This window comes from Macaca nemestrina, chromosome 1, assembly GCF_043159975.1.
Source record: "Macaca nemestrina isolate mMacNem1 chromosome 1, mMacNem.hap1, whole genome shotgun sequence".
Classification (NCBI taxonomy): Eukaryota; Metazoa; Chordata; class Mammalia; order Primates; family Cercopithecidae; genus Macaca; species Macaca nemestrina.
This window is the reverse complement of record NC_092125.1, coordinates 108,250,370-108,262,839: the sequence shown is the minus strand read 5'-3', so window position 1 is coordinate 108,262,839 and position 12,470 is coordinate 108,250,370. Positions and strand designations below refer to the sequence as shown.

The window sequence follows — 12,470 nt, the reverse complement described above, 5'->3', positions numbered from 1 at the left end:
ACAAAAACAAAAACACAATACTTGGAATACATGGAAAAAAACCCACAATACTTGGAATACTTAGAATACATTCTGAAGGATGTGCCTGAGGCCGCTTTACAGTTAACTTAAAAACAAGCAGGAGTACACCCTAAAATAGTGATAAAAACTATAGTGAATTCATAAACTAGTAACATAGTTCTTACCATTATCAAGTATTATGTACTGTACATAATCATATGTGCTATACTTTCATATGACTGGCAGTGCAGGTTTGTTAACACCAGCATCACCCCAAACATGTGAGTAATGTGTTGTGCTATGACCTTATGGTGGCTACTGTATCACTAGGTGATAGACATTTTTCAGCTCCATTATCATCTTAGGGGGCCTCCCTAGTGTGTGCAGTCCATTGTAGACCAAAATGTCCTTATGTGGCACATGACTATAGTTGCAATACAGGACAAGAAAGTTGCACAATAACTGGGCCTTAGTTCCGGATACTTAGTAGCTGGATGACTCTTAGCACTCTTTGTTTCCTAATAACGTAAAATACGGAAGCTAATCGTGATCAGGTTGCCTTACAGGTCGTTGGGCCCTGGTCAACATATAAGTTACTGTGCAAAAAAATGATTTGATATAATTTAAGACTCTGTTGAATCATAAACGTTAAGTTATTCTAACATTATTGTTTTTTAGAGGTTATGAAATGAAAGGGGGGGGAAACTTGGTCTGCATCAAGAACTGAATCATTTTACCACGCTCGGTGCTGGGTTATACTCTCCTCACCCAACAGATCAAACTCCTAACCCAGCATAAAAGATAAACTACAACTCCCGGCAGGCCTTGCCTCCGAACTGCGTCTTATAACCTCGGCTCAGGCCCGGGCCCAGACCGCTCCCCGCCCCCGCCGCCCATAAACTACATCTCCCAGGAGGCCCCACGGTGCCCAATTGTCCGCTTTTCCCCCGCCCCCTGCCTCCTCTTCACCCACCACCAGCAGCTCGTTGGCCGAGTCGGTCCCGCGGCCGGCGGATCGGGCGCGCGCGTCGGGGGTCGTGCGGCTGCCGGGCAGCGCGAGCACGCGCCGCGAGGCCTTGGAGGCGTAGGGGGCGGGGGTACGGTTCGCCTGCTCGCAAGATGGCGGACGAGGACGGGGAAGGGATTCACCCCTCAGCCCCTCACAGGAACGGAGGTGGCGGCGGCGGCGGGGGGTCTGGGCTCCACTGCGCCGGGAACGGCGGCGGGGGAGGCGGCGGCCCGCGGGTCGTGCGCATCGTCAAGTCCGAGTCCGGCTACGGCTTCAACGTGCGGGGCCAAGTGAGCGAGGGCGGGCAACTGCGGAGCATCAACGGGGAGCTGTACGCGCCGCTGCAGCATGTGAGCGCCGTGCTGCCCGGGGGGGCGGCCGATCGGGCCGGGGTGCGCAAGGGGGACCGCATCCTGGAGGTGTGAGTATCGGGGGTGCCCGCCGCCCCACCCTCCCCGCGCCCCTCCTCCTGCCCCTGCACTCCCCGCTACCCTTGTCACCCCCAGGCCGCACCTCCCCCGAGCTCCGAGCCGGCCTCGCGACCCCGGCCCCTCAGGCCTCCGCAGCCGGGCCCCTCCTTGTGGGCTGCCCTCCCCCCACCCGACCCGGGGCTTCTGCGACGCCCGTCTCCCACCCCGTCGTCTCCAGCTGATGCCCTTGCGCCCCCAGTGCTCTACCCTGTGCCCCGATTACTCTGGGCTCTTCTCCGCCCCTTTGCCTTCCCGTTTGGCGTGCTGCATTCTGCTCCTCACTCCCCCTCGTCTTGCTCAGAAGGAACCTCATCTGCTCCTTACTGACGGCGTTTCGTTTTCTGATCCAGCCAGTACCGTGTCCTCCCCAAGTTCTCATCTTCAGCATCGCAATTTCGTTCTCCACCACTCCCCTCCGTCCCCGTCCCCGTGGACTGCCCCTTCTGCCCTCCAGACCAAGTAGGCAGGAACTCTGGTCTGCTCCTACTTTTCCTCCGGAAACAGCATCCCTCCCCGCTCCACTCCTTTTTCTTTCCTTAGTTACCTTCTCCTCATGGTTAAGCTGCCCCTAAATTTTTCCATCCCACCGTGTGCCCCTTTCCTCCCCATGTTTTTGTATTTCTACTCCAAGAGTTTACCTTGCTTTCTGACCCTTGCATGCCTTTGGGGTAGGGGGCGTGGGATTTGACACTGTAGTTTCTCGTATCACACCCTAATTTGGAATCTAGTGTCTCCATCAGCACACCCCTCTGAGAGCATCTCTGCCCTGGCCTCCTGCCTTTACTCCTGCTCTATACTCATGCCTCCTTCTAGTCAGGTTTATGGTAGACCCCTTGTCACTCCTCCTCCTCCCAAACTACTTCAAGCCCTTTTTGGGTCTTTGACCGCTCTGCTTTTTTAGGGCATGCCCGTCTCTGCTGCCTCTTCTACTCTGTCCTACTGTGATCCCACACTTGACTTTGTCCTAGTCTTTCTCTCCCCTAGGCTGCTTTTCCTTTCTTCTGTTTTTTTAAGGCGCCTTCTGCTGCTGCAGCCCACCCTCTCTCCCCTGCTGCAGTCCCTCCCCCTTCATACGCCTTCCCCACCACATCCCTTCATGCTCTTGCGGGATGCTGCCTTGTCTTGCAATCTCTGTGCACACCTCCTCCACTACTCTAATCTAGGTGTTACATTTGTGTTTTTGTACTTTGTATTGAAATTCGGATAGTGATTGCTGGTTGACTTGCAGGCGGTGTGTGCTCGCATTGTCTCCGTGCACCTCAGCAGTCTTCAGTGCTGTGTTTCTTCTCACTGAATATATGTTGTGCATTCCTTTTTTACACTTTTACTCTCTCCCTCCATGTTTCGATTTGCCCACGTGAAATCATTCTCATTTTTTTATAAATTTTATTTTAATTGTAATTTCCACAACCTTCAGTTACCTCTTGTAAAACAGTAGGTTTGCAAAGGGGATAGTCTTTTGAAAATCTGCCTTATAGAGAAGTCCATTCCTTCTTACTCATCTCGTGCCATCTACCCTTATCCTTGACATTCTTACTCTATGGTGTCCACTCATTCTGTTTCCTCATCTCTTCTACCTCAAGAAATAGTTGGTTTTAAACTGGGAGAGCTGATTGAAAAAAAAAAATAGTTGCTCACCTAGGCCAGTGTTTGGAGGCAATATACCTTTCTTCTGTTCTTCTGTAAATAGATGCTTTCCTGTTTCATTAATGTCCTATGTACTGTTTCCTAGTATTCCTAGTATTCTCTGACTATATATATATATATATATATACACTTTTTTTTTTTTTTTGAGATGGAGTTTCGATCATCGCCCAGGCTGGAGTGCAGTGGCGCGATCTCGGCTCACTGCAACTTCCGCCTCCCAGGTTCAAGCTATTCTCCCTCCTCAGCCTCCTGAATAGCTGGGATTACAGGCATGTGCCATCACGCCCAGCTAATTTTGTATTTTTAGTAGAGACAGGGTTTCACCATGTTGGCCAGGCTGGTCTCAAACTCCTGACCTCAGGTGATCCGCCCGCCTCGGCCTCCCAAAGTGCTGGGATTACAGTAATGACTTTCAGATTTCTTATACTTGGGCACTTAATTATTTTCTTTATAGATAACTCAAAATTTGTGGCTGATGTTTTCTTCCAATAGAAGGTCTTGGAATTGTCATTTTCCTTTCCCTTTGGAAGCTAACTTTGGACTCAGCTTCTTATTTTTAAATTTAAAACTAAAGCATTTACAATTACGAATTTATGATAAAGTTCTAAATTATTTACTCTTCACAGGATCTAAAGGAACTAAACCAAAAAGAGTAATTCTGTAGCAGACTATAGTTAACATGATTTATCTTTGCAGATACACACATCCCAACATGCATAGTTAGCGACTTCTTGCCTTTATTGTGGCTTCTGCCCAAGAGCCTAGATGTAAACTGTAAAGGAGACCTCAGATGATCCCCTAGGAAAGGTAGAAGGACTTGCCTTAGGCTCAAGTTCCAGATTAGGAAGCTGGGAAATCTTTGCCTTCTAGAGAAAAAACATTGCTTTTTGGCACATCCTTTGTGGTAAGTAGAGAACTTTGTTGCTTTTAGTGGGCAGGGGAAAAGAATACTCTGCCTAGAAGACCTCTCTGGAAGGTTGTGGTAATCAGCAATCTTCCTGGCATTGGTTTCTCACCCTTCCAACTATATGTATTTTGATTTCCAAATTATCTGAACCTTCTTTGGTACTATAGGGGAAGTAATGATAATTACAGCCCAAAGCCAAGCTAGTGGTACATTCTGTGAGACCTCAACTATACAGTGTCTTTCTCTTTTCTTCCTTTCTTCGATAGTCTGTGCCTTCTCTTTAGGGTTTCAAGTGAGGGGAAATCAGCAATGCAATAGATGTGGTTCTTGAGGGATATCTGTGCCTGCTACTTGTCTTGATCTTGGTTAGATGGATGCTAATTTTCCTAAAGCATTTTTTTAGGCAGTACTCCTTAGAGCTGTTGTCTGTCCTCCAAGTTCTTAAAGTTTACCTCTATTGTCCCAGGAAAGCTTTGCATGTTGATTAAGAGCCAGGTGGGGTCAGAATTAGGGATAGGTGGATTATCATTGTGTGGATATAGTTTATATCAAGTCGTAGGTGAACGTTTGGACCTTGGTAATTGGTATTTAAGACTTTTCCCTATTTTAGATTCTTCTATTATGTTTATAAATTGTTTTTATAATTCACTTGTTTGGACAACTGACAGAGATGTGAAAGAACAGAGTAACTTTTAAGGGCATACAAACTTGGACACAAGTAAGAGCATCAGTTTCTTTGTGTTTCTTTTAAACACAAAGAAAGGCTTACCAAGGCTGTCCTAATCTTTAGTCCTGAAACTAAATTGGAACCCATATGGTTCAGTTTGCCCTTTCTCCTTTCAAAACTAGACGTCTAGATTCTAACAGAGCTTAGTACTGCAGTATGAACAAGCCCTCTGGGCTCTAAATTTTACTGCAGATGGAAAGTTTTTTTGACTAGCAATGCTGGTTTCCACCTTGTAATTTTTCCCAGTGTAACATATACTGAGTATTTTCCCTTTGATGTGTATGTACCTGGAGGCTAATGAGTAAAGAATGCTTTCAACAAACAGAACCAAAATAAATATGTCTTTGCACTAATTATATAGTATGTGAAGTAACATTTGACTTCAGGTTAATTTTCTTAAGGTTAAAGTAGTTCCAAGGACTCTTGATTGATTTCTTGAGAGATGCTGCTGGAAGGTTTTCATGTGCAGTGGATATAGATATAAAACTGTCTGTATTTTTGAGGGATTAGTTTAAGCATGGACCACTAAGATTGGCTTGCAAGCATTCAGAATCATGATATATTTCTGCTAGTCAGTGTATATGCTTTCCTCCTTGATAGCCACCAGATAATAGACCCATCAGCTTTCCCTCATTAAAGTCATACGATAAATTAAAACTGTGTATATCAATTTGTTTTTTGAAAGTCAGTTTTTTAACTTCATTTTATGTGAGAGTCTGAAAATGAATAAAGAGACTGGTGCCACAAGAAGTATTTTTATGAGTTAAGTGTGAGTCATGTAACAGACTAAGTACTGTCTCAAGAGCTGCTGTCTCAATTGTAACTGAATTCTATTTCGCTGATACTTTCTAGGTAGATTTTGGTAATGTTTGAAATAACCAAATCATGGTTATTGATCAAAGGAAATTTTTATGGCAGCGGTTCTCAGGCTTTAGGGTATATAAGAAGCACTTGGGTGTGCTTATCAAAAGTACAGATTCTCAGGCTCACCTTTTAAGGGTTATGGTTCAGTAGATCTTTCATAGGGCCTAGAAATCTTTATTTTTTTACTCCTTTGCCAGGTATGGGTAATGCAACCCACATACCCAGTTACATGCCCAGGGTGATGCAGTAGGTTGTAGGCCTTGGATAATCAGTTCATTTTATTTTCATGATGATATTGAGAGTAATGAGCTAAGGCTATACCAACAAATAGTGAATTGTTCGGCTCTCAAATTCCAACCTAAGTGGAAAATCAGTTTAATACTTTCTGTCTGATCATCTATACTTTATTTATTGGATCTTGCTAAGCTCTTGAAATAAAGATGGATGGTTAAGAGGTAGAGCAAGTTAATATTAATAGTTATAATAGTCATTTTACTGCTTTGCAGTGTGTATAGTGTGTTATAGTTTGTAGTTTTATTTATTTATTTATTTAGAGACAGAGTTTCACTCTTGTTGCCCAGGCTGGAATGCAGTGGCACAGTCTCGGCTCACTGCAACCTTCGCCTCCCGGGTTCAAGAGATTCCCTTGCCTCAGCCTCCCAAGTAGCTTGGATTACAGGCATGTGCCACCACACCCATGAAATTTTTGTATTTTTAGTAGAGATGGGGTTTCCCCATGTTGGTCAGGCCAGGCTGGTCTTGAACTCCCGACCTCAGGTGATCAGCCCACCTCCGCCTCCCAAAGTGCTGGGATTACAGGCATGAGCCACCGCACCCAGCCAGTTTGTAGTGTTTTTACCTCTGATCTTCACACAGCCCTGTGAGGTAGAAAGATTATAAGCTCATCAAGGGCAGGGACAACATCAAATACTATGTATTTGTTGTATCCCTAGCCAAATGTCTGGTGGCACACAGAAAGTATTCTTCAATAAATATTTGCCAAGGCCGGGCGCGGTGGCTCACGCCTGTAATCCCAGCACTTTGGGAGGCTGAGGCAGGTGGATCATGAGGTCAGGAGATCGAGACCATCCTGGCGAACACGGTGAAACCCTGTCTCTACTAAAAATACAAAAAAAGTAGCCGGGTGTGGTGGTGGGCACCTGTAGTCCCAGCTTCTTGGGAGGCTGAGGCAGGAGAATGGCGTGAACCTGGGAGGTGGAGCTTGCAGTGAGCCAAGATCGTGCCACTGCACTCCAGCCTGGGCGACAGAGCGAGACTCCGTCTCAAAAAAAAAAAAGTAAAAAAAAAAAAAAAAACAAAAAAATAAATACTTGCCAAATGAATATATGAGTATTATCCCTATTTTATAAGAGAGGAAATGGAAACTGAGTGTTGTACCAATGAATGGCAACCAGAATTAAATCCAGATCTTTGGATTCTAGATCTTGACTATTTTCTCTCTTTTTACAGCTTTTTTTTTTTTCTTTTAAAGAGATAGGAGTCTCACTATGTTGCCCAGGCTGTACTTGAATTCTGGGCTCAAGTGATCCTCCCACCTCAGCCTTCCGAGTAGCTGGGACTGCAGGCATGCACTACCACACCTAGCTAATTTTTTTGTACTTTTTTTTTTTTGTAGAGATGGGGTCGCCATTTTGCCCAGTGTGGTCTTGAACTCCTGGCCTCAAGTGATCTGCCCACTTTGGCCTCCTAAACTGCTGGCATTACAGGCTTGAGCACCTTGCTAATAACTTAGAATTCAGTTACATTCATATAAACTTCAATAGCGGTTGAACTTTGGTTCTACTATTGTGAACTGTAACTATTTTATATCTTTATTTACCCACTATTACCCATTGTTAAATTGGAAGGGAGACAGGGGACTAAAGCAGGCATTCTTTGCCTTTATTTTTGCTATCTTTACCCTGTTGGTTATCAGTGAAGACAGCAGAACAATCATTTTTAAATTCCTTTTAATTTCACAGGTAGTTGAGGTTGCAAACAAATAAAACTGAATTTGAAAATAGCATTACCTTCCCCTCAGAAATCACTTCCACAGATTGCTGTAACCAGAAAAATATATTTTATTAGTAGCGTAACGATTTGTCTGGGTCTTTTAAATTATTGTGAAGAACAGTTCTCTTTCCATCCACCACTGACCAGTTTATTTCAGATGAGGACCTGTTACCATACTCTCAAGGATAATTATTTTTCAAGATAAGTCCCATTGGGAATAATTCTTATGACCTTGTAGATAAGCAAAGAGACTTAATTGACAAGCAGACACTTAACAATTTATGATCACTGGAAAGTGCTTTTTGAGCATAATCTGTGGCAAGTTCATTCATTAGATGATGGCATTGCTGACAAAAGGATATTGTGGTAGTTTAGGTTAGAGCCAGTTAAGTTCATTCTTTTCTTCCACCTCAGCTATAATATAGGTGTTTTCTGTGTTTCTTGGGCAATCCAGTAAGAGCCCATGGATGGGTTGGTACAGTTCAGCCCACATTTGGAAAAAAATTTTAGGCAGTTTTAAAATATCTTTTAAAACATTGCAACTCATAGTAAGAGATACATTTTACATTACAGCCCAATATATATGCAAAAAAAAAAAACCATCAAAAAACCAAAAAAACACACCTGAAATAAGCTTCACAAAAATTATATTTACTGACCAGGCACGGTGGCTCACGCCTGTAATCCCAGCATTTTGGGAAGCCGAGGTGGGCAGATCACTTGAGCTCAGGAGTTTGAAACTGGCCTGGGCAACATGGTGAAACCTCATCTTTGCCAAAAATACAAAAGTTAGCCACATGTGGTGACATGTGCCTATAGTCCCAGCTTCTCAGGAGGCTGAGGTGGGAGGATTGCTTGAGCCTGGCATGTTGAGGCTGCAATGAGCAATGATCACATCACTGAACTCAAGCCTGGGAGACAGTGAGACCCTGTCTCTAAACCAAAACCAAACACCAGAGTGCATGATACCAGTAAATACAGTTTTTTTTTTTGGTTTCTTTTTTCCTCCCACCTTAGCTTCCCAGAAAACTGGGACCATAGGCACATGCCACCATGCCCAGCTAATTTTTTGTATTTTTTGTAGAAACAGGGTTTCACCATGTTGCCCAGGCTGGTCTGAGATTCCTGGGCTGAAGTGATCCACTTGCCTTGGCCTCCCAAAGTGCTGGGATTACAGGTGTGAGCCACCGTGCCAGGCCCACTCTGGTATTTTTTAGTTTGTTCGTATTTTGAGTTTGTTTGTTTGTTTTTTTGAGTGCTGGTAGTGGCCTGGTATATTAATTTCACAACTCATTAGGTTGTGATCCACTGTCTGAAAAACAGTAATTTAGAGCATCACTTTTCCTGATATCGGCCTGCTAAATATTACTTCGTACTCAGTCTGGTTCCACAAGTAAGCACACACTGTATATAAAGTACTGCTTGGCTTGTATGAGTCCCAGGGTCTCTGCATCCCTGCCTTTGAGAAGCTTACACTGCAGTAGGGAAGGTAAACAATTTACTGTGTGTAAAGCTAGACGAAGTGATAGAGATAAATGAAAATGCACAATCGTAGTATAGAGGAAGGAGTGAATATGCCTGAGAAGACTGGCAGGGAGACCGCTCACATAAGGCTTTTAAACTTGATTGAAGAACAAATAAAACTTCAGAGAAGGGGCAAGGATTTTATAGGTTGAGGAAAACTGTGACCAAAGAGGGGAAAATGTGAACAGCTCTTAGGCTAGCAAGGGGCTTGAAGTTGCTGTTTGTCTGTAGACATTTGTGGTAATAGAAACTGGAAAGGAAGGTTGCAGTAAGATTTAAAAAAGATGACTTTGAATGTAATCCCAAGAAGTTTGGATTTTTTTCTCTTTATGAGCTCAGAATATAGCTGTGTGTACATTAATACCCAGAACTTACTGTGAATTTAGTTTTATATAATTATTTACCAGAAGAGGTTGAATAACTTTTCCCAGGTGAAAGAGGAAAATCACTATTAGAATTAGAATAATTTCAGAGCATCTAGTCTTTTGGACTGTCTTGTACTATATAAAGAAGGGAACTAAGAACAACTAAGCTCTGACACCCAGAACTGGGAACAGCTGGTGAGGAGCTGGTTGTCTTTAACTTGTGTATGTATTTTATTTCACGATCGAATCCGGCTTCTCAGTTATCCTCTCTCTCTCTTATGTTTTAAATGACTATACTTACTGTTGTATTTACAGTTGATAACTGTCATCCTTGTGTGCTACAGGCCTGTTCTATTCTAGCTGTACTTTCCTCCAAGTTCCAAGTCTGTTCCTCTGATTTGGAGATGCTGCCTTTTTTTTTTTTTTTTTAGACGGAGTCTTGCTCTGTCGCCCAGGCTGGAGAGCAGTGGCACTATCTCGGCTCACTGCAACCTTAGCCTCCCAGGTTCAAGCAATTCTCCTGCCTTAGCCTCCTGAGTAACTGAGATTACAGGTGTGCACCACCATGCCTGGCTGATTTTTTGTATTTTTAGCAGAGATCGGGTTTCACCATGCTGGCCAGACTGGTCTTGAACTCCTGACCTCATGATTCACCCACCTCGGCCTCCCAAAGTATTACAGGCATGAGCCACTGCACCCGGCCAAAGATGTTTCTTTTAATTTAAATCTTTTATTTTGGCATACAGCATGTTGGAGCTGAGGGGACTGAAGACGGGGAATTAATGTGGTACTAAAGTTTACACTTAATATCTCCCTTCAAAATGAAAATTCCTGTGAAGCTCCTTCAAATAAGTTTAAGACTTGGTGGTGACCACAAAGTGAATTTTTGCTTTCTTTCATAATATTAGTACTCCAGGTTAAATTTTGTGATATGATATTAGTCAAATGCTAGGTAGTATGTGTGTAGTCTCTTGTTTATTATTTATTGCTCCCTGCCAACTAAATAAGGTTCTCATAATAGTTGAGGAAATGTGCGTCTCCGTAAGGTATTGAGTTGCTGAATAAGGAGTTGTATTTGAGTACTCTTATGTGTACTTCCTCAGTGAACTTCCATTGATATGAAATCATCTTTTAAGAAATGGTCTGTTTTTGCTTAAGCTATCTGAAACTTTTTAGATTCTTGTGTCAAACCTCAGAGCAAGACCAGAATGATAGGCCTATGTTTTCTACGGACTTGATCCACAAGGAATTAGCTTACTTCCCTCTGGAAAAGTACAGGCAATCTGCAGAGAGTCAGCTGCTCTGGTGCATGCTCTCCCAGCTGCTTTCAAGAGGCTGAATACTCTCACAGAACTTTCAATCAGATTATTAACTAGGAAGGTTGTCTCTTCCCCCCATAAATACCACACTACTTTTATATCTATGTGTCTATCTACTTTTATTTATATTTATATATTATGTTTTAAAAATTAGGAGATTGATTAAATGAATATTTGGAGATCTTGGAAAACACGATGGCCTCTGAAAATTTTGGAAACTTTTTCTACTTCTTTTGCTGGTCAGTTTAATCATCTAGAACATTTGTTCCTGCCTCTGTCTTTACTTGGAAACAGCAATGAGTTTTGTTCTCTCTAACTCATGTTTTGTATCAAGGAAATGTGACACTGAAGTTTCCTTTGTGAGTTATATGCTAGTAGATTATTTTAGATTTCCCTGTCCTACCCAGTTATCTTTTATATTCCTGATTTGGAAAAGGTCCGACTGTACCTTTCTTCTCTTTGAATATGTTGGAATGGACTACAGACTTACAGAAACTGTAGTCCGTGTTTCTCATTTCCAAAAGAAATTGCTCAAATTTAACTGGGATTAAAAGATGGTATTTGATCGTCAAAGGGTCATCCCTTCAAAAGTTTATCTCGTTGCTAATTTGTAAAGATTGTCTTTCATAAATGAAGGTATTTCAGCTGTTTTTTTCAGTTGTCATGATAGATTATACTATCTATTCACATTCATGTACAGGACCACTTGGGATTAATTGAATGTACAGGAAATGGGTGGTTGAGATTCAGAATGCAGGTTGCAGCCCCAGAACAAATTTACCAGATCACATGAGGAATCATGCTTTTAATTACATTATGTAGTAATTCAGAATTAGTAGTGAAATAGAACTTCAAAAAAAAACAAGATTTTTTTTCCTTTGATGATTTACCTGACTTGCAAACCAAGGTTATTGATAAAACAAGTATATTTTATTCTTTAATTAACTTTCACTGTAGTCAGTATACCAAGTTAAAATCACTTGAGGGTAGCATTTAAATTGGTCATGTTGACAATGATTCAAAATGTAGCAGCTCTCAAACACTGAGTTGGTGTTGGGAAATTATTTAGGACTAGTTGTGTTTTGGTGGTGAACAACTGAGTGGGGGGGTCCTCAGAAATGTGTAGGAGGAAAATGAGTTACTTTAGGAAAATCATCATGGCTATTAGCAACTTTCTTTCCCTTTACTTTTTTTTTAAATTTGAATTTAATTTATTTTTCTTGCCCAGGCTAGAGTGTAGTGGTGCAATCACAGCTCACTGAAGCCAGGACATCCTGGACTCAAGGGATTCTCCCACCTCAGCCTCCCAAGTAGCTGCGACGACTTGCACGTGCTACTACACCTGGCTAATGTTTATATTATTTGTTTATTTTATTTACTTATTTTTTTTGAAACAGAGTCTTGCCCTGTCACCCAGGCTGGAGTGCAGTGGTATGATCTCAGCTCACTGCAACTTCCACCTCCCAGGTCCAAGCAGTTATCCTGCCTTAGCCTCCTAAGTAGCTAGGATTACAGGCGCATGCTACCATACCTAATATATATATATATATATATGTATTTTTTTTTAGATGGAGTCTTGCTGTCGCCCAGACTGGAGTGCAGTGGCACGATTTTGGCTCATTGCA

The 12,470-nt window shown here is 42.6% G+C and overlaps 1 protein-coding gene across 4 annotated transcripts in view; it reads left to right on the top strand.

The window, feature by feature from the left end:
• Positions 1 to 1,119: 1,119 nt before the first annotated feature.
• The window catches only part of LOC105497855 (sorting nexin 27), a 92,389-nt gene continuing 81,038 nt past the window's right edge, over positions 1,120 to 12,470 (top strand). For 2 of the 4 annotated variants that reach the window (XM_011769352.2, XM_011769353.2), the window contains exon 1: positions 1,120 to 1,430. In XM_011769352.2, coding sequence (XP_011767654.1) covers positions 1,120 to 1,430 — 311 coding nt within the window. The remainder of the gene's footprint in view (positions 1,431 to 12,470) is intronic. The other 2 variants (XM_071085349.1, XM_011769354.3) reach the window with 2 other exon arrangements.